Here is a 22,527-nt window from a genome sequence, read left to right as displayed (position 1 = left end):
CCCAGGAATGAAAAACAGAACTACCACATCCAGACACCCTGGATTAATCAGACATTGATTCTCATAAAGCAAGGAATACTTTTTGGGAGGTCAGTCATGTGCAACTGCAAAGGCAGTGCCAACCCTAGAAAGCAGAAAGAGAAGAATGAGAGAGAACAAGCTAAACAGCACGAAGATTATTCCCCCAGCACAGAATGGAAAGCTGGCCACTTTCTCATCAAAGCAGTGTTCTCAAAATGGGAAAGCCACAACAGAAATTAGGAGCGTATTGTGTCTCAAAAAGCTGTTCCTTCACTCAGCAGCCCCAGTGGCTGCCTGGCACCCCCTCTTTTTGGAGAGCTTTAACTGGTGAGCTGAAGTCACCACTCTCTCAGCAGCATACGCATGGCTCATTGAGAGCACGGCAGTGTGTTGGCCAACTCTGCCTCGCGAGCACTACGCTTCTTGGCAACGCTGGCGTCTCTGGCTGCTGAATCCCAGAGGCTTGTGGAGAGCACGGCCTGGATCTCACAAAAGCCTAGATACTGGTTGGACAAAGCCCCAGTTCCACTCAGATTTTAGTACTGATGAGGGCTATTTGCACCAGAGACACATGGCTCTGGAAGTCATTTGCTGAACGACAGACGCATCTCTGTGGTATCCTGCCAACTCCTTTCATATCTCCAGGCCCATGGAGTCCTGCATACTGTTTCCTAGAGTCTCTGATCGCTCAAAGTGGCAGAATGTGCAGCCAGGATCCAGACTGCCTGTGGGCTCATCCTCTACCCGAACGCCTTGCTTTGATCCCAGACACTCCACCACAACATGTTTGCGCCTTGCTGTATCTCAAAGCTATGGAATGACATTATTTGTTTTTAAGACTGATTTCTAGTCGAGGAACAAGTCCTAGAAAATAATAGTCTCTACTCTCACTGGTTCAAGAGGTAACAGCCCCCTTTTCTGCCTCATCATGAGGTTTTTGTTCTATTTTCTGTACGGGGGCATTCACCAGATATGTGGATAAGGAGTTTAATAAAATATAAAGGGTCAGGTCACACTGCCTGGGCTTCAGAGGAAAGCGCACACCACCATGATTCTGGGTTTAGGTCTGTCTAATGATGGAGCTATCCAGCTCCTCTTCCTGCCCTGCCAGCCCTGCTAGATTCAACTGGTGATGTATCGTTGACTGAACAAAGTATTAACATATGAGCAAAATCATGATGACTCCTTTTTGACATGACTGTCATAGATGCAGAGCATCCTCATCTCCAGTCCTGACACCTATTCCGCTCAAACACACAATGTTGTATGGATTGAATGCTCCCTTTCACTGAAATAGACTCTCTCAACTTCCCTAATGCATATAAAACTACCCACCCTGCGAGCACATCAGAGCAGAGGAAGAATCAGGTACAGACAGAAGGGAGCAGGAGAGGCAACAGAGCTCAGGCCCAAATCCTGCCTTTAGCATGGCCACCCCTGGGGTGGAAGCTCTGAACACACTAAAAGCAGACGCTGGAAGTCTCATAGGTTGATATCGTGCAAAGTCACCTAATCAGCAGCCTTCAGATATCCTGAGGTTGCTGGGTGTGGGCTGCTCTTCTCAGGCAGCAGCTAACAGACTCCCTCCCAGGAGTGGCAGCCACATCACTTGTCTGCTGCACATGGCATTTTCCCCAGCAGCTCCATTTGCTGAACACAAAGAGCGAGCCCACAACATTAAAGAACACCCCCTCCTTTGAAGTTGAGATTGTTTGGCTTGCCTGGCTACAAACTAAAACTGCGCCTTAATCATCCAGCTTTGAAGTCCTGTAAATCTACAGCTGCAGTAAAATAAGGACCACTTGGCAATAAAACATTCATTATTAATTTTTTTGAATTAAAGAGGAAAAGGCTTTGCTGGAGCTGAAACTTTATTTTTCCCTCACTAGAAATCAAAGGACAGGTGAAAATTCAATGGTGACTTGCCAGACCAGAGACAATTCTGACTGTATGACATTTCATAGCCCAGTTTTGAGTAATGTTGAGCCAGTACCCAGTGAATGGCCGAAGGAAAACAGAAATTTTATTGTGGGAGGGCATATGAGTGAGCAGTGGGTTTTAACAACACTGCAGAGGTTGATAAATATTTTCATTGTTTTGATGCCTTATTCAAGGTGCGTGGGGGGGGATGTAACTGATTGGAGTGTAATGGTGCTTACAACTGGTAATAGGAGAAATAAAGGAGCCCTTACGTGTATCTTTCCAGAATCTCTCATTGCTGTAGGTTTTGCCAGAGGGTCAGGGTAAGCTAAGGATACATCACCCAATTGAACCCTGGGGGAAATCTCCATTGGCATAACAGTCTGCAAAGCAAAGGATGCACAGCAAGAGAGAACATTGTACTTCAGCTTGGCTGTTTCATTTCGGAGGTGTCTGGAAACTCTCTCAACCACCACAAAAACAAATAGAGAATTAATCCAAAATACGTTGTAGGCTGGCCTGGAATACCAGTGAGAAAAGAAAATGGATCTTGGTGAAAATAAAGCTCACCTGGGAAGAACTAGGCTTCAGCAACAACTTGGTACAAACATTGTCCAAAGAGCTATGAGGAAAAACCCTGCACTGCCTGAGGTTTCAGCCTATAAGACTTCAGAGAATCAGGTCACAGTTCCCAGCTCTGCTGGCCACTTCCTGTATTAATCTGGGCAAGTCCCCTCTCAAGGCCGAATCAGGAGTTTTTATCTGGGACTTTTCTTTCCCATGTAACCAACATTTCTGGCCATGAACTTATCCACAGCCCAGCTCCTGTCCCTAGGCCATCTGAACCTGTGAGAAGGAGATCACTGCTCTTGCTGGCTTGCTCCTTCCCTGTTTCAAGATACAGAGAGCAGCAAGGACAGATCCATTTGGATCCTGTGGCTACTATAGCTTTTATGCAACTGCACTTTGGATGCTATGCCTAGGGCATTCTGTAATCATTTAATACCTTTTAACGACCACGTTTACTTACTGGGAAGGATCTCCTCACTCAAATCACAGTAAAAACCTCTGCAAATGAAGTGCTTTCTGGAAGACATCTAGAAGGGATTGCCTCAAATAACTAGATGGAAAGCGGCTCAAAAAGTGACAGGAGTTCAGCCTCTTTAAAGCAGCATTAGTGATATCCTGCTGTTAAACAGCTCATGGAGATGCCCAACTACCTCAGCACTCCCTAGCCAGACACACAGGTTCTCCCCTCATGCTTTGGCACTTCCCAGACTGTCCTGAAAGCAAGAGGAGAAAGGTTAGCAGCACAGACTAGAATGGGCATCAGAAGGAAGCAGGATCCCTACGCTACCAGCGTGCCTGAACCAGGAGGTGTTCTGGATAGCTAAATGGATGTCACAGATCAGAAAAATTTTGGCAGAAGCAGGCTCAGACAGCCAACACCCTCTACCCTCTTTGGCGCACTAAGATGCTCTTTGGGCTGTTCAGTTAGCTGAAAATCTTCACATTGGTAGTGACTCACTAAGAATATGACTGGTTGCTGTTGGCTGAGCTTCCCCCAGCCATCTCTTAAAAGCCCAGATTATGCCCATGTTGATTCTGGTTTAGGAATGGTCACGTCACAGTGCTCTCTTGTTTGCACAGGCTGGTCACCAAGTTACTGGTCCCAGTTCCTCACTGCCTCTATGTGGCTTTCTCACAAGGCTGAGCTCTAGGGCTAGGCAGCTCCCAACAGATGCAGCACCACCGAGTCTAGATCTACAACCAACACCTCCTACCCGGCCTGCTACTTCTGGAGGCTTAGCCCTTTTCCCATATCAGCACAGCATCTGCCCCTAGGCGAGTGGGAATGTCAAATCATAACAAAGCAGCAACAAGGATCATCTGATTAGGGAAAGGATCGAGCAGTGAGTGACTGCTCCTCAGCTTCAAACTGTAACCTTCAGAGGGTCACACTGACTCGTGCCGGATGTCTAAAGCTGGGCTCTAAGCCTAAAGGGGCTGCTGTGCATCTAATAAATCACAGCTTCTTACCACAGAGAGGCAGGGAACACCTCACAGTAAAGGGGCAGGCATTCAGCAGGAGGCACACACACTGCTCTTGTAGCAGGCATCAGGGCTGGGCAAGTTTATCTTCAGGTGCATGTGCCAGAATAACCTTACCCTTCCTGGCTGTAGCATCAGCCCTTTCCTGCAATGCCTGCTGCAGACACAGGTAAGGCAGGCACCTTTCCTCAGTGTCTGTCTAGAGAGACACTCCTACTGTGGTGGCATGTGCTATAAGGGAAAGAGGCACTGGTCAGCTGAGGGCCCCTAGCATATGAGCAAAAAGAGGAAGCAAAAATTGTCCTATGTCCCCTTGTAAAGTGGTATATATATGTACACACATAAAACAAAACTCTAAAAAAACCACAAAAAACTTAGCAAAAGCAAATTAAGAATTCATTATAATCTTTTCTACTTTTTTCTAATAAAAACTTTGCTGACATGATTCTATTCTTAATAATTCCTGAAGGACTGTGTAAATCTGCAGACATGCACACACATTTTGCTCAACAAAATACTAAGAAGTTGGTACCAGTGGCTACAGGTCAGCTTAACTCAATTCTCACATCCCAACTGCTAGTTCTGGTTGTGCAATCCCCTTTTGAAATAGAAACCCAGTAGGCAACACAAAGGTAGGTTAAAGAAAGCAAATTTGCATTTCTTCAAAACCCTTTCTTCAACTTTAAACTTGGGATGAAAACCTATACAATTCCACCTTCTAGCTATTAGCTATGCCTTAGAACCAATTTATATTCAAACAAGGAATTAGAGAAATGCATATATATATATATATATATATACACAAATGCTTAGGCAGGTAAGCAAGTCAGATTCCTCAGATCCCCTGGAACTGATGCATGTCCCAGCTACAAGAAATCACTGCTGTTTGCCTTTATGCAAATCCCACATCTGGACTGCTGGCTAGATAACAAATGTCACAATAAAGACACATGCAATGGAACAAGAAAAATACAAGGAATGTATTTCTCTATTAGGAGTTTATTATGTTGTCAATTTTTATAATGCTAGAGGCAAAGTGTTATCTTGAAGAGTTTTCTATCTGCCTGAAGGTAGAACAATCACATTTCCTAGAAAAGCCCACACAGCCATTCTCAAAGCAAACCTCACAATACCGAGCTGAAAATCTATGTGGAATCATGCACTCAGGTAGCCCTACATAGCAAAGATACTAAAAGGAAACATGCTTTTCCTTCACTTGGAATTATTTATTGTAAGTTATTATTTCAGTGCAGATTTTTTAAAAATGCTCCTTTTGGACAAGAGAAACTAAAATACTAGAGAATTACTCAGCTGCCTACCTAAACTCATCTGCAAAAACAAATATACACAGACATTCTGTTGCTGTTTTGTTCTGCTTTAGGGATTCCATCCCTGTGCAAAACATATGCTCCATGTTTAAAGGGTTAAACATTCTCTCGCTTAGTCGGCTTTACTGAATGTAAAATGCAAGATAATAACATACAGTGTATCTTGAACGAAAAATGCACACAGCATAATAAAACCCCCTGTGCTAACTGACCGGCAGCATGAATAGATCCATTCCCACTGCTTGTTAATTCAAAATAAATCCTTTACTGTGATTTAAAGCAAACCAGACAACACTAAACACACCAAAAATATGACGACTTACCCTTTCGGAGACACTTGCTTTTCTTAAGATATTTGGCAGTAAAAAACGGCATGGCTGCTACACTAAGATTTCAGCCAAAGCTGACCTTTTATTACCAAGTGCTAAGAGCAAAATGACTGGACCAAAGAGAGGAAGCAAATTATTATCCCAGATCTTTAAAATGCTCAATGATGAGCAAAGGGAATTCAGAGTGGGATAAAGTATGTCAAGTTGCACGGTGGGGATTGCAGATATCTTTCTGCTCATTAGCACTGCCGTTTGAGTTATTTAAAGTGTGCTCGGGGGAAATGAGGACAATTTCCATGACAATATGTACAGTATCATATAAGGAGGAAGCATTTTTTTCAGGCAGAACTTCTGCATTACTCAGCTGCTACAGCAACCAGCAATATGTTGAGAGGAAAGAAAAAAAAACACATCAGGTTTGGATAACATAAAAACCTGATTCTATTAACCAGTTCTTGTCTAGAGTGGAAAAGGTATCACTATAAATCTCCCATGTCACGTCACTGGGCTATCCCCTCATTTGCTTCTTAGGCACTCCTGAAAAAAAATGAAGCCTTCTAAACAATTAAAGAAATCATCAGAAGGTATTGATTCCGAACACCACCCTATGCCTCAGTTTCCCTATCTTTCAAATGGGGTGACAATACACCCATGTTTGTATATGTACATATCTTTGAGGCTTTCAGGCAGTAGGTACTAAAAGAAGAACAAGTGCTTAACCCCATTGCTTCAGCCTCCATGATTACAACTGTTTATTTTCCTTCACTCTGCCTGGCTGCTTTTAGGACCAAAGGCCACCTAAAAATCTCTTGCTTTTATTCACCCAAGATAATCTGATCTGGAAATTCAGTCTTATTCTTGTTGCTTCTGCTGCCTCTCTGAAGAACTTAAGGCAGTTTGGTACTCACTTCATATCCTTCCTAATTCCATAAAGCTGGGACAGTACATTTAATGGCAATGACATTTATCCATGTCTGCCGCCTCCTAGTCATCTACCTTTAATTCACTCAACTACAGCATATCTCTTGGGCAGGCAACACCTCTACCCTCACTCCTTGGAATATAAAGGACAATGCCAGAAATTAAACTACGCAGTCTTGGGCACATCAGTTTCTCTACGCCTCAAGTCTTCCTATGTGTAATGACTAGAAGATGGGACACACTCTTTTAAAAGCTCATGGACTTGTCATGGAAAATGTATAAAAGCAAAAGATCTATACTTCCATGGGTGCTTTAGCTCTTGGCTTTTACTGCTTCCAGCTTTTGGGATAGCTCCTAGTCATCACTGCACTGAGATGCAAGTAAGCAGTTATCTGAAAGGGAGAACATTTATAACCTGTAACCAATAACCTATTGACTGGCTGTATTTGAAGTCAGTTTTCTAGATTAGCAAAGTAAGTGACCCAAATAAAACTAGTACTATTCTTTTAAAGTAAAAGAATACACAACTCTATGGTGAAGACTGTATAAACTGTGCCTTCCACAAAGCAGAAAGCTAATAGCAGGGCCTTTTCTTGAACCACTTCTTGTTAGCGCACAAATACGGTTTTTATTTGGAAAGCCAAGTTTCATGCTCAAGGAAAATCCATTCAGCATGCAATCTGAAAATCTTCACCACAGTTTAGTATTCGTAAATCCTATGATGCTCAATAGGTGTGATATATCTGTACCATGATACCAAAAAGCCCCAAGTCTCTGCTCTTTCCTTAGACAGTTTGGAAATCAGTTGAGAAGCTTTCAGACACACAAACAATTCTTCCATAGCAAATGTCAAGCTAAGCTCAAGTCAACTTAATTATGTTAACCTATTTGAGCAAAAGGGTACTGAAGCAGGTATGGAGCAGAGAGGAACAGCAGAAAGGAAAGAGGTGCGAAAAGAGTCCCTCTGAGTCAGTGACACAGCCAACTGCCACCGGTGAAACACTGCCGGCTGTGGGTTGGACTTGGGGAATTCACATGATCTTGGAATGGGGGGCCCAAGCTACTTACATCTCTGTCCTTGGAGATGGCCCAATACCATCTGCTTCAGAAGCTGGAAAAATCTTGTACACGTCAATATGCATTTACCTACTACATGTGGATGTTCCATCCATGATCAGACTGGCACACATCTCTCCCTCAAAGACTGGGGGATGCCTGTATGTGTGAGTATGGAAGGAACTGGTCTTGTAAAGCCTATCAACACCATATCTAATCTGGAAACAATGCCTGATCCTAATCTCATGTCATCAAAGATGACTCAGACTTTCTCTCAGATCTAACAGTTTACGGGCTCACAAATCTTTCCACGGATATCTGTAAAAGTTGTGGAAGGGGTGGGGGGATGTGTGGGTCTGGGGAGGGCAGGCTTTCCATCACTGCTAATTCCTTCCAGGAGACCCCAAACAAAGGTTTACACTAGAATCTGGTTATTCTGAAGGAGAAACTCAGCAGTCACGATGAACTTTCTAAGTTCATCCCTGAACCTCATGACAATTCTTCCTGCTGTCATTGTGTAGTACATGGGAAAAGATGTCATGCCCAAACAGCTCTTGGAATATCCCCTTTATCCTTCAGCTTCTTCTTTGCCAGCAGATGTGCCCCACACACAGTGACACACAAGGCTGGAGTTTCTGCTGAAGTAAGTCTGCCTTTTTGCTCACAGTAAATTAAAAAAACACAAAAGAAATACCCAGTAAAACCACAGCACCACAAGGGAATTCCCTTCTCTGCCAGTTTAACACAGGGTCAAATTTAGACTAATGCAATAATCCTTCCCAGCTGCCTAAGTATCTGGCCCTTTAGTGACCTTGCACAAAACCCTATTGCTTTTACCTCCAGTACCCCCATATTCTGCCTCATTTTCAACTCACTCTGCCCTTGGCGCCAAAAGCAGAGGTTGCTCTCCTGTTAGACATGCAATTGCCAGGAAGAACTTTGAACTGATGCAAACAAACATTTGTGCCTCTCATCCAGGGCAATGAAACACAGGCTCCTTCTCTTCCACTCTCCATCTCCTACTGCCACAACCTACTTTAAGAAACCCTAAGACTTCGTATCTTCATGATGGAGGAACTATTTATTCTTCATCCTCTAGTATTTTTCTGTTGCTCAGGCATAGCTTTCCTTAATCAGCTCTCCAAACAGAGATCAGGTGAAAATTTGTACCCTGACAAAAATTTGCAGACACCAAGAATAGACTGAATTGGATGCAAACCCTGAAACATTATCGTTCACCCAGCTTTCAGTCTGCTTCCTTTAGTGATGCTTTTAGAAAGGACTACATACAACCGGGACTGCAAGAAATGTAAATATTTTTGTTATGTATCATCACTCCAAAACCACACTAATATATAGTTATTGGGTCCCTCCTCTTTTCGTCTTCCTCCTTCCGCCAACTTCAGATCCCAATTCACAGAGACTGACTTCAGAGTACAACCTTTGCTGCCAGCAGCAGGCTGGCTAGTGCAGAGAAAAGCACCTTGACTCTTAATACTGTGTTTTCTGTAACAAGCTTCAGTATCAGGTTTCAAAATGCTTTATTAAGAAAGTCAGCATCACCTTCCCCATCTTACAGATGGGAAGTGGAGAAAGGGATTCATGACTTCTGTACAACCACAACAAGATTAAAAAAGGGAATAAGAGGGAGATGTTTCTGAACGTACATGAGTGATCAGCATATAACTTTTTTGGTTCCCCTTCTCTCTTCTGTGGCCCAAGCGGATTTCACCCCCTTAGAGGAACAGTTGAGTGACTGACAACAGACATAAAACCTGCTGCTTTCTATTAAAGGCTATTAGTTGTGGCCACATTTCAGAATTTTCCACTGAATTACAGCCTTGGGGGACTTTCTGCTGTTATTTCCCACCTGGGCCAAGTTAGAATGAAACTCTGAGAGAAAGGCAGTGAAACTCTACCTTATTGTTAACGCACTTGGTCACAGCCTATGTGATAAGACAATATAGCTCTCATAGCCCTTCAGTGCAGGGGATGCCAATGACTGGTGGGGAAGGAGGAGGAGCAGAGGTGGAGCAGTTGCCCTCCATCACCCAGTAACATGATGCTCTACAGTGGCAGGCGATGGAGGAGCAGCCACTCCCTCCCTGACTTCACCACTGTCTGGGCTGGAAGTGGACCAAGGCTTTACAGCCCATCATGGTAAACGAGCAGGCAGGTGGCCATCAGAGAATGGCATGGCCACATGCCGGGCAAAAGCTGCTGTGCTATGCGAGCCCTGACACAGGAAAGATACCAGATGAATGCAGTAATACTCACTCCAGCCCACTGCCATACTCCCATCTTCTATTTTATCAGATGGAAAGAGCATGCGCTCAGGGTACCTATTCAAAAAAGATTTCTTTGCCCCACAAAGTGACAGAGAGAGATTTTTATCTGCTGCTGACTGGGCTGATAAAAGCAGCCTTTTTTCCTTTCAGCAGTTTAGAACTCAGCCTTCCCTAAAACAAGTAGGGTCATTTTAGTCTGTGACCACATACATAAATTGTATCTGCAGAACAAAAGAATCTCAGGTCAATTAAAAAGATCCTGTGGCTACAATATTCTTCTGGGAAGATGCCATCTACATACACTTATTACAGCCACATAAATCCCACCCCCTCACTTGCCTTGAGCAAGTAATTGTCTTTAAAAGCAAGCAAAATAATTATTTTTCCAACATACCTGTCATCATTAATTATGGCCAGAATAGCCAAGTAGGAGCTCATGCCCAGGCTTTTAAATGCTTGTAGCTAGTTAGCATGGCTGCCTGTAACTTTACAGCTTTTTTTTTTCTGTAGTGTTAACATTAACATACTATGGCTTCATTAAATCAAGGCACTCACTGATGAGCTATGTATGATTCATCTGCAGAACACTAAGACCCTTCATGCTTATCTACCCCATAGCAAGAATGGGGTTGAATTTATGCCTGTGTTGTGGCTATATTCGAGTGCTGCTGGCTGTACTCCTAATGTCACATTCAAGCAAACTTCCACTGAGTCACAGGCATTTCACTGCTCCACTGGCCACCTTTGCAAAGCTCTGTGGCATTAGTCTGTGAACATGTGATATTAACTTCCTAAAAATCAGAATGCAAACTTTGGCCTGGCTCCTGTACTTCTCCGTGAGCCAAGTCTCCTGCTGAGGTTGATGGGACTTTCCCTGCATAAAAGCTACAGAATTTGCCCTACTTTTTTTTTTTCTTTCCTAGTTTAACAGGGCAGAGGATGGCAGAGGAAGAGATGCTATTTCCCTAGTACACATCTGCATTTCTTTATTCTGTTTGCCAGGACTTCCTGAACTCCCTAAGCTGAAGAGGGTGATGTGTCGAAAAAACACTTGATACACAAGATTACAATGTAGCATGAAGTCCACTGAGAGCTTCCAGAAGGCATTTTTATCTTAATTGACTTTTAAGTGACATGTTTCTAAAGTAACAGCGACTTTTGTTTGTCAACCAGCCTGCACACAATCTGGCTTCTGAATCATTGCCACTCCAGGCATTCACAAATTTCAGGTCAGCCCACCAAAAATCATGAGACTGGCTTCCAACCAACAGAATTTTTCACTATTATTTATCTTCTGGTTTCTGAGCCTTTACAGATCCTATTTGGTAGCTTTATTTTAAATCCACAAGCACCAAGAGACATGCTTTTTATTAATGAAAGCTGCAAGTTTTACATAATCATAGTATTCAGAATTAGGGCTTTTAAGGGAAAACGCATACATAATGAGACACAGCGTATGAATTCACGCCTATGTATTTCTGAATGGGAAATCCCCCAGCCTTATTACGTTTTTCTTAATTCACTTTGGAAATGAAACAAGTGAGGACAGAAATATATCTATAGCACTAACAAAGCTGAACAGGACAAAGTGGTAAGTCTACAGTGCTTATTTAAAAGATACTGATGCAGCAAACTGATTCAGTAGTGTTTTTACTGCTGGTACTGGGTGCAAGGCATGGCTTTTAGTGACACAGTAGGTAAAATGGGACAGAATGAATTACTGTAAACTTGAAAACATTATAAGAGCGGGGAAGGAGCCTTTGCTTATGTCCTCAGCACAGGAAATAGGCGCAATATTGCTCCCAGTTCTACTAGGAAAAAAGTTCAGCAAAGACACCTGTACTCTCCACCTCAAACAGGATAATGAAAATGAAGACAGAGAGATGGGAACTGAACAGAAAGGCTGCAGGTGCAACATAAGCTAGCAGCACAGCTTCCGTGAGGTATCCTTATTCAGCAGCTCCAGAGCCACTGGGTACAACCCCCTGACAGTCTCCTCCAGCACTGCTAGTAACCAAGTCACAACCTTGCCCCAAGTGTGCAATCAAGAGGATAAAAGCCTGAGAGCACCAGTTAAGGGAAAAGTTTTTTTTACTCCCTAGAGTAAGTTCTGATTTTCACCTTCATTACACAATCGCCTCTCCACAGTCCCTCAAGCATACATAATGCAACACAGCAATGCCAGCCTCACCATGCAAACCTCCCCAGGCTTTTATAGGGGCAAGGGGAAAGAGGAATAAAATGGTAAATTGCAAATCAGCCACATACTGAATTTCAAAGCCGCCTTTAACTACAATTTCTTCCTGTTTCCCTGGGTGTTCGGAACGCTGCTTTAAGCAAGCCACACTGGTAAACAGGGTCCTGATCATCTTGTTAAGCTCATTCAAGCATACTACATCAGCCTCAGAAATTCACTGGCTTTGAACAGAATCTGAATTCTAGGCTACAATCAGGCTGAAGTGCCAAGGTACTATACTTCAGTATTTCTATTTTCACATCCCTCCACTGGGCAGAGACTGAGACAGAACTTGTCTCTCTTGTAGAAGTGTGAAGAAACAGAAACAGTGCAGGTTCCCATAAGACTCCTAAACGAAGGATGTGCTACCTTTAAGCATTACACTGATGCTTGCCTGTGACCACCTCTTTAGTCCTGCACTCAGGCCAGGATCCCTTCTGTTTGGATGATGCCTCCTCAGAGCAACGACTTAATGGTTCTGTTTTCCCTTTCTCTCTACCAGAGCTGAGAGCAGCTAAACACCTTCTCTTCAGAACTGGCAGTTACAACAGTAATTGTCCCAAGAAGACTACAGGTCTATTCAATCAAACAAAACCTGGCTGTATTTCAAGGTGCAGCAGGACAAAAAAAATACAGACATGATACTGGGCCAAATTCTCAGCAGGTAGAAGTCGTCAATCAGCTCTGATGATGTCAGCAAAGCCTAATTTATCCTCAGCTGAGGATCTGTCCCCATTTCTTTCCTGTGCACAACCACAGCTAAGAGCTCTAGGCTTGATAACAGAGCTCCAGGGCTAGATTCATACGAAGAGCTTTTCCAGTGATGCCAGAGGGATATCAGTACACAGACTGAAGTATCATTCTAATACACCTTCAGCTTAGACTAACAAAGCTGTAGATCTGCTACCATAATGCATCCTGTAGTTCAACCTGAACAAAAACCTCATGTACATTCGGCTTCAGACTGGTGCAACTAGGGTAATTTAACTACACTGCTACCCACAGAAGCATCTCCACAACAGAACAGAGTCAGAAGAAATGGAAGCTGTATTTCAAGGAGATTGGAACCGTTTTTCAATTCAGTGCAAATGGATTTGGCCTAAATTAAAACCTCTCAAATATTACATTTTGCATGAAGTATTTCAATGTTTTTCCTGACAAGTATGTTTCATCTAAAAGCTGATCTACAGCAAAAGAAGAGCTTAGGCAAAAACAATAGAAATCGATGTAAAAATAAACTAAAAACATTTGGGTTTTCGAAAGTCAGCAAACCATCTTGGGATAACCCAAAATTAATTTTTTGTTGTTGCTTTGCTGAAAAGTAACTTGAACTTCTCTGTCTGATTTTCCCTAAGAAGCCTAAACTGCTACCTTTTCCCAGATTTCCTCCCCTGAGATCATTACTTTCCTAGGGAAAAAAATGTAAGCAAGTAATGCAAAAATAAAAATAAAAATACAAAAACCCCATGCAACAGCAAAAAAACCCCTTTTGCTTTTTTCAGTGGTATCTAGATTAAGCCCTAAGAGTTCCTCTTTGTTGAGAAAAGGCCCTGTATCTGACAGCATTACAGGGTCTCAGACAGCTCCTTTCCCAGTGGAGTAAGATGTGGAGAGGAGACGTGCACACTTCGTGCTCTGAACTGCTTTGATCCATCAACACCCACCAGAAAAAACGTTTCACACGACCGACCTCATTGATAAGGACTGTCAGCATCTTCATCACTTTTCTACTGTACACAAGTCCATAGGTGTGACTAGTCTGAGTTTGCATTACTTTGCTTTACTCATTTGTCCCTAGGGAGTGAAACATAGTCTCTCCACCTTTCATATTGAATATGGCAGATGTGAGGCTTGATGTACTATACAAATTCACCACCATTTTGCTTTAAACTGCACTCTAACTCCTCCATGTTTCTCTCTCCCATTGCATGGCAGAAAACCATCCCAACATACCTGAAGCCAGTGCAGTGATAAACACTCAAAAAGATTTGATGAGCCAGGAATTGAGATATTAACTGAAATCCAGTAATGACAATGCAAATATCCTCACCTAACAGATTAAGATGATTTGTTGCTAATCACTTGCAACAAACATCCAGGTAACACACTTAGCCCCCCTGTCACCACATCTGCAGCTGCACCATGACAATCTCCATTTTAGAGTGGGGACAACTGCTCCCTACAGCTGCCATAAAGGATGCTTTCCTACTACAATACTCTTCCAAAGACTGAGAATTTAAATATTTAGACAGATAAATCAGTATTGATTAGATTCGATAACAAGACATCAATGGTTTACGTCAAGCACATAATGCAGCCCCCAAGGCAGGGAGGGAGGGGGATGCAGTCTCAGGATGGAGGAAGGACCAGAGCAGGGGGTATTCAAAAGCCTCACACATTTATACAATACAGCACTTGCTCAAAAGGGTCGAATCCCATGGGTTTATCAAACATACCAGAAAACTGGACCCAGCCTGGATCATCTTGATTCACAAGTCCAGCCCCCAGTATCAGTGATTAACTGTTTAGTTCAGGGTATATCATACGCTCCGCAATGGTGCAAGCTAAAAAAGTTTCAGAACATTATACACACTTGAGATTTTAGTTAAAACCAAGAAACAAAACTATAAAACAGAAGAATAGACATATTCAGTCAGATCAGAGTTGGATGTAGAGGAGAAGGCACAGAAAAAATACAAGCCAAGACTGGAGTTTTTTTTGCTCTTGTATATAGTATACATATATCCATATGTTACTGCTGTAGTAACAGCTACCAACGGACTTGTTATCTCCTGAGTGCCTAATCCCATTCTGAAGCCATTTAGGTTTTATCTCCCATAATAAAGTATGGGAGCTGCAATTTAATTGTGAACTGTGAAGAAAAATAATCCCTTTTGTTCATTTTAAAAACAGGAATTCTGATCATTTAAGTGATACTAGCTGCTGTGTTATGAAGAGTCCCGAATAATGAATTATTCCCTTTTTGTTTTGCCCATACTGTTCAGAGTTATATCCAGTTCTGTTGTACCCAACTCTCAATCATCTCTTCTCATGCTCTAGGCAGTTTCTTAGTGCATGGACCCATGCGTACACCTGAAACTATTCCTGTTGCTCTTAATTTTGATATGTCTCTTTTGGAGATTGTTGCAATAGATTAGAGGAGGAAAACACCATGATCAAAGGCCTATATCTCTGTTGAGTAAAAATGGACAGATGACCGAAGAAAATGGGTTACCGATGTCATTGTCAGAAAGAATACATCTCTAAATGCATAACTGAAAGTATTTCCTCTAATTTTTAAATGGATGCAAGGCTGCCAATAAATCTACAGCAATGTCCTGTTGTACCACAGAACAGACATGCCGCTATGGGACTTGGGTGAGGCTTGGGACACAAAACCCAGGACTGACTGTAAATTTGCATATGAAAGAGGCAGTCCCCTACAAGCTCATCTTTCCAGGTAGCATTGCTCTATTCAAGTCAGCAGTGCTATACTGACTTTTGTCTGTTGAGCACCATACCTCTGAAAAAGTGTGCAGGGCAGCATTGGGAATTCAGGTAACTGTTTCTTTTACAGGGTGCTCTCCTAACTGCTGGTTTTTGCTTTATGTTTTTATAAACTACTTCTAGATTTTCCATTTCCTGTCCTGTGCGTACAACTCCTAAGTGAGAAGGTTAGTGGAAGTGGAACCAAAACAATCCCCAACAGGCACAATGAATGTAGGAAAGGCTTCTGATATTCAAGACCAGCATTACAGTGATGATGACTAATGCACTCTCACTGGAGAAGTGCAGTGAGACAGACCCTCAATAAAAGTGGGCAAAAAGAGGAATAACATTAATAGCAGCTTATTCTTGCATTTCAGACTCTGGAACTGCCTAGTATCATAGAATCATTGAATAGCAGGTTGGACGGGACGTCAAGGATCATCTGGCCCAACCTTTCTTGGCAAAAGCACTAGGCAAGTGTATTTGGCAAAAGTTCTAGACAAGATGGCCCAAGACAGTAGAGTTTGATAGTCTTCCCTAGGATACCAGCATCTTGCTGGTGTTGAGATGGAGAAGGGAAACAAGACATTTCCTCCTCATCTAGATTTTTTGCTTTGCTGTTTCTTTTCTGTTTCTGCAGTATGTGTGCACAGTGTGGTTTCAGAGTACAGCACTAGGATGCCTGCATTTTCAATTCTAGCACTCCTGGCTTTGATCCATAGGTGGCTATTTTTAGGAGTTCTGAACAGGTTGCTGCAGCCAACCAGTGTGAAAACACTTTCTGCAGTCATCTTGTTTCCTTAGATCTTTTTTGATACGCTAATTAGAGCAACAGTGAGCAGCACATTAGCTGGGAACGCTTCAGATTTTCCTATTTTGATGCACATTGAACAGGATGCCTCCCTGTACAGCAGCTGACAGCGCACAACAGACATGCTGTCGTGCACTGCCTATCTACTACGCAAGAAGCCATTCCAGAAGCCAGTGCTCAGCCACAGCCACCCTTCCTGAAACTGTGTCCACAGCACTGCCACAGAAGGAGCAGGCAACAGTATTGCTCTGTATCAGACCAGCAAGCCGAAACAGCCATATCATGGTAAGCCACTGAGCAAGAGAAGTGGGGTTAAAAACTGACATTGTCTGACTTCCCTGTGTTCAACTCTTGCTTAAACACAGCATTTTGCATTATTGCCAGGCTGGGAACACTGCTTCCTCTTATGACTGCCCAGCATTATCCATTGTAAGACTTCTTTCAGTTGCCTGTAACTTTGCCAAAAGAGAACTGTTTTGCACAGGGGTTGCCTGTGTCTCACAGGCTCGCAGCTCACACTGCGCAGGAAGGGCTGCCTTGTCCGGGATGGATCCGCCACTCCAACCTGGTCCTGATGGCTGCCCAAGTTTTTTCTGTCCTGATAGAAAGGAGTCAAGTGAATTCTGCTGAGTCTGACTGGGTTGCCTAGGGAGGGGAGCAAGGGAAGTATGTCTGCAACTGATCCTTCCAAGATGGTAATGTGAGTAGGACATAGAGCCTTCTCACCTACTACTCCATCTGAACTAGCTTTCAGGTCTTTTCTGCTGTCCTCTAAAGTACTACCTTCTTCCTCAGCACTTTCCTCTACAGCCCTTCCCCCAGACTGACTCCTTAAGGCCAGTGGTTAATTCCTAGTCTGGAAACTCTGGGAGATCTACCTGGCATTTGGACCACTCCATCCAGGACCTGACAAAACAGAGGTAAGATTGCTGGTTGGACCTGCAGGACCTCACACAATACTTCTAATAATTAGGCTTCCTAATTTTACTGTAATAACCTTACACACATGATAGTGGGTTTGCTGGGTAGACACCAAACTGTGTTCTCTACTTGGTACTAACTCTACCTTAAAGAATAATTAGGGCTTGACAGACCCTTGAACACTGAGATCAAGTGTAAAATTAAGTGCAAAATTTCCAGCTGACTGTAAAGCTTAATCTTGTCATAATCTCTGTTTTACAAGCAGGCATAAAAAGAAAGAGAAATAATCCATGTAATTACTGGCCTGAGCCAGACCCCTCCTCCAAGCAAGAATATAAGTAATAGGAAGACGACTAATCGCTAATCAGTAAAATGGTAAACAATGGATTTCAGAGACAGTGTTGGTTTATAAAGGGCAAAGTATTTCAGACAAAATGGACTGGGTTGCTACAATGAGACTGCAAAACAAGTGAAGAAGTGCAGCAGGGGCAACATGCTTGGATTTCGTTATGGCACTGTATTCCATGACTCTTGAATTCCTTACTGAGTAACTCAAGCTGTCTGCAACATGAACGTTACCAGAAAGACTGAAAACTCGAAGGGCTTCTCAAAGAGGCATTATCGTATCATGCAGCATACTAACCTTGAGAAGGGATATGCAACAGCCAGCAGCAGAGTAGGAAGCTCAGAGAGGAGGCCAGTTCTGCTCTGAACTGCAACATGGTTTTGTTCCCTTTGCAGTAGCTCCCCATGTGCGTAATAGTGAAGAAGACAACTTCTTATTTCTGTCTTGCCTAACATGGCAGAGGTTCCACAACAATTAATGCTGGCTCTAAGACACCAGATCACTTAATAAGGCATGACTGAGCTAGAACAGGCATGGACACAATCACATTTCTGTCAAGTTAGCAAAAGCACACAATAGAGAGTTTACATCAGCTTTATGCCAGCTGCAGGAGAAAAGATACCTAATCAAACCTAAAATTGTAATGATATAAGCAGACCGTATCTGAGTCAAAATAAAGCTTGCTGGTTTACAGCCTGGGGGGGGTTCTTTTTTCTTTTTTTTTTTTTCCTACATAAATTTGAAACATCAAAATGAATTTATATCAGAACAGTACTTTGTACCACACGGCTACATCTTTGGTACGAACAGCTCTAAAATCATGTTAAATTCTTGAAAAAACCTCAGTCTGTCAACTCTTCACTACACGTTAAATCTCTCATCACAATACACACAGCATGAGGCTCCAGTTTCAGCTGTGCTTCAGGTCTTGTATCTAGATTTTTGTTTGCATTAAGATCTACTCCATTTAGAGGCATCCAACGTTTCTTTTTCCCTAAAGAACACATCTTGCAATGTTTTATTTAGTGTTCAAACTTCTTCATAAAGATCTGAGAGCAGAAAAGTGTGAGAGCATAGTGAAAGTGTTGCAAACTGCAGTGACAGAAGTAGAGCAAGAAGAATCCCAGATAGGTTACAAAGACAAAAATAACCACAGGAGATTAAAAACTACGTCTTATGTGAAAACAATGTGTACGTTATGGAAAAAATGAATCCTGGCAACAACTGGAGATAACAGGGAATGGCTAATTACAAAGGAATTTGTAAGTGATAAAAGCAGCAAAAAAGCACAGTTTAGGCTGCAAAATAAGAGACCTCACATCAATCCTCTTCCAACACATTACATGGCTCTGTGAATTTAACATGTTGTCATACCTGCTGTATGCCCAGCTGAACACCTTCCCAGCCTCACGGCCAGGACTCTCCCTGCCGCTGTCATCTGAATTAAGCGATTTTACTAAAACTGGAAAAACTCTAATTTCTGTGAAAAGCAGATTTCTGTCAAAGTTTTAGTTTTTAACAAAATTAGTAGGTGACTAGGATTGGAGATCTACCTTTGAAAAAGCAAGGTTACAGTAAAATTGTTACTGGCTATTGTGCTACTGTACAGCCTACACGCAGGTTAACGTAAACAGTTTGGCAAGGCTAGGACAACTACATACGTGACTCAGAACCAATTCTACCCCTTCTTCCTACACATATACTTTATAGGGTTTTTTTTTTAATCAACTGCTGCTTTCAAGCGTGCAGAGTTGCTATTCAACCAGACAGGCAGTTCCGGAGTTGTCATCACTAGGTGTAAACCCTACTGTCCTGCACTGACACACATTTCTTAAACCCATTTCACATTTCCCTGATATGAACCTCAGCATCAATATCTAAAACACTACCCAGAAATAACCCAGAGAACACTATGTAAACCTCAAACCATGGAGAATATACAACAGGAACAACTCAGCTTGACCCTCATCCTGGACAGCGTATCGAGTCTGAAGCATTTTCCCTGCAGTACTCCATGGCTTCAAGACAAGAAAGTGAGCAGAAAAAGAGCAGGTGACACCAAACTTATCAGAAGGGATGTGAAAATATCAACAAGGCCATGTTGCTAAGAATAATTCAGAAAAGAAAAAAAAAAATCCAAAATGGTCTGAAAGACAACAACCTGGAGCACCAAAGGCCAAAGCTGCAAGGAGAGAATGGTTAGCTGGCCCTTTCACGAGTCTGCTAGAACCTGTAGTTCCTGCAAGATCTCTCCCATCATAAGCAACTGGGCTTATATATGAAAACAGCAGAACAGAAAAATAAAGACTGAATGTGGAATCCATCTTTTCCCCCAACTCCCTGCTTCCTTTTCCCATTTTCAGATGCCTCCCCCACCTCCCATCTGCTCCGTGCCTGCAGGGAACCCTTGTGAGAAGCCACAACAACAGTTGCTCATCTCTGTAGCCTCTCCAGTTGGATTGGTGTTATTAGCAGTGAGGCACACACAGTTCCTAATCAACTTTATTAAAACCATTCATTACAACATATACACACCACTTGCATGTTTATGACAAAAATGAACCTCAAAGGCTCAATTTCTACAATATTAACAAATTAATGTGGTGCAACAAACAAATCTGTTTTTCCTAATAAAAACGAGATTGTCTCTTGAGTCACAGTTAGGGAGACTGACACCTTCTCACTGCTGGCTTAATATTAAATTTACTCTGGGTTCGTATTCTAGCAGCCTTACTCCACCTACACATCTCATTCCTTGTGAGCAGATTCTGCTTTCCCAATCTCCTTGTACAGTAGGGAATGCAGTGTAAATCAAATAAGTGACTACTGATGTCTATGTCTTTTTTGAATGAAGGTTTTTTAACTTCTCTGTCCCTCAAAACTTTCTTTAGTAGTGTTTATCCCCAAACTTATTTGCCTGACATTATGTCTAATCTCAGTCAAATACCCTTACATTCAATTTCTTTCATCCCTCTCCCTTATACGTTTATGTAAAATATAGATGTCTATTTTAAACTTTATACAAAAATTTAGTTCAGTTTTAAGAGCTGTGTTGAATGCTGTACTCCACTGAACCAGGAAGGAGTGGGCCTAAGGGACACGAATTACTATGTTTACAGGTAAGTGGTAAACACATGCTCCCTACTGTCTGGATGGATGATGGCCCACAGGCCATCACCATCACAGAAGCTAATTAGGCAGTTTACATTTCTGCCCAAATAGCATGAAAAGTGAATTCTTTGCTAAGTTACAAATAGCAGGAAGTCTTCTCTGGATCTTCTTAGAAACTATTTAAAATATAGATGAATGAATGTCAGTATTTATTGAGAAGTAAATACATTCTTTTATCCTAATGTCTCTTTAGTGCTCAGATACTTTTCAGGGTAGCTGGCAAACCTAACAAAACTTTCCATTCCCACAGGTGTGGCAATCCTAAATTGGCATAGAGGATCTCTCAGCTTGAGCAGTCCAGCACAGGAATTGTGAGTAGCCAAGAAGCAACAAGGCTGCCTCTGCTAAGCTGCACAGTCTGCTTTAGGAACCTGCAATTCAGGGCATCAAGATACCTCTCAGCAGGAAGCATGAACATGCAGCATGTCACTGATACTCCACAATGAATCCACATCCTGGGTCTCAGGCCCTTCCATCCTCCTTGGGCTAGTCTTTTAATGTTCTTTATAGAGCCTCACCAGCAGCAGTCTAAGGATAACAATAACAGCCCCACTGAATGATGTAGGCTACCACATCCATAGACGTCATTCATCTGTACACCGAAGCCAGGGGTTTTCAAGGATTTGCAAGTAGACAGGGTCCCAATAACAGACTAAGGACACATGAAAAGACACAGTTTCATATTTTTCATCAGAACAACTCTCTCCAATCCCATAACCAATTCTGGATCAAAACAAAAAGCCTCTCCATTAATCTGAAATTTGTCCCTTCTGAGTGAAAAATCCCCCAATTCCCACCCATTCAAAGACATATGGAAAACAATATTATAAAATAAAGTTAAAATTTTCTCCCCCATTCTTTTAACACAAACAATTCTCTGAACTTGCAGCACTCCACTGAGTAATTTCAGTTTTTAAAATTCTTTCCCTTAATCCAACTCTAATGATAATATTCTTTTTGATGACAAGCTAAACCTAAACATTCTTTGGATGCACAGAGGGAAATCCTAGCAAGGATACTTCACATGCTTTGGATACTCACTGCTCTCAACTCCAGCACCTAAAGAGATACCTGCACTGAAAAGAACAGCAAATTACATGGGCTGAGCATTTCAAATTGATACCTAAGGAAGGCCAGCCGGAATCTTCTCAATCACTAACCACAATTGTTGCAGTCAACTTCCTAAAAGCTCCCCAATGATGTGGGGGAAGCAATGGGATTAGAACCTGGCAAGTAAACATCTGGAGACAGCAATCTAACCCCGCTATCCACCCCAGCTTCCTCACTTCCATCTCAGCTGTCTCAAGTTCCTCAAGCACTGAAATTGGAGTGGGAATAGCTGAAAGAAAGAGAATGAAAAATAAACGAAGCGATCTCTATTAATAACAGCTGAAGGGAATGAATGAGAAAGACCAGGTCGGGGCCAGGAGAGTAAGAAAGGGCAGGCTGGGCCTCAGCATGCCAACAAGGGCTTCACATTCTGAGAAAGAAACTTGGAATTAAGTACACTTTAAAAATAAACCCCAGTCATTTTTGCAGTCATTCTCATGGCTGCAGTTGCAATGCTGAATCTCTGCCCACAGCAATGTATCTGGCTTTCAGCCAAAGATTTGAAAGTCACTGTGATCTTTTTTCCCC

The 22,527-nt window shown here is 42.4% G+C and overlaps 1 protein-coding gene across 4 annotated transcripts in view; it reads right to left on the bottom strand.

Moving 5' to 3' along the window:
* Nucleotides 1-22,527, bottom strand: part of ARHGAP22 (Rho GTPase activating protein 22) — a 158,416-nt gene that overhangs the window by 53,710 nt on the left and 82,179 nt on the right. Inside the window, exon 1 of one of the 4 annotated variants that reach the window (XM_063339203.1) lies at nucleotides 5,645-5,921. The exons of the other annotated variants lie outside the window; for them this stretch is intronic. Coding sequence (XP_063195273.1) covers nucleotides 5,645-5,696 — 52 coding nt within the window. The 5' untranslated portion in view covers nucleotides 5,697-5,921. Of the gene's footprint in view, nucleotides 1-5,644; nucleotides 5,922-22,527 lie in introns of those variants that run through there. 4 annotated transcript variants of the gene reach the window in all.

This window comes from Chroicocephalus ridibundus, chromosome 6 (assembly GCF_963924245.1).
Source record: "Chroicocephalus ridibundus chromosome 6, bChrRid1.1, whole genome shotgun sequence".
Lineage (NCBI taxonomy): Eukaryota > Metazoa > Chordata > Aves > Charadriiformes > Laridae > Chroicocephalus > Chroicocephalus ridibundus.
This window is presented reverse-complemented; position numbering and strand designations above follow the sequence as displayed.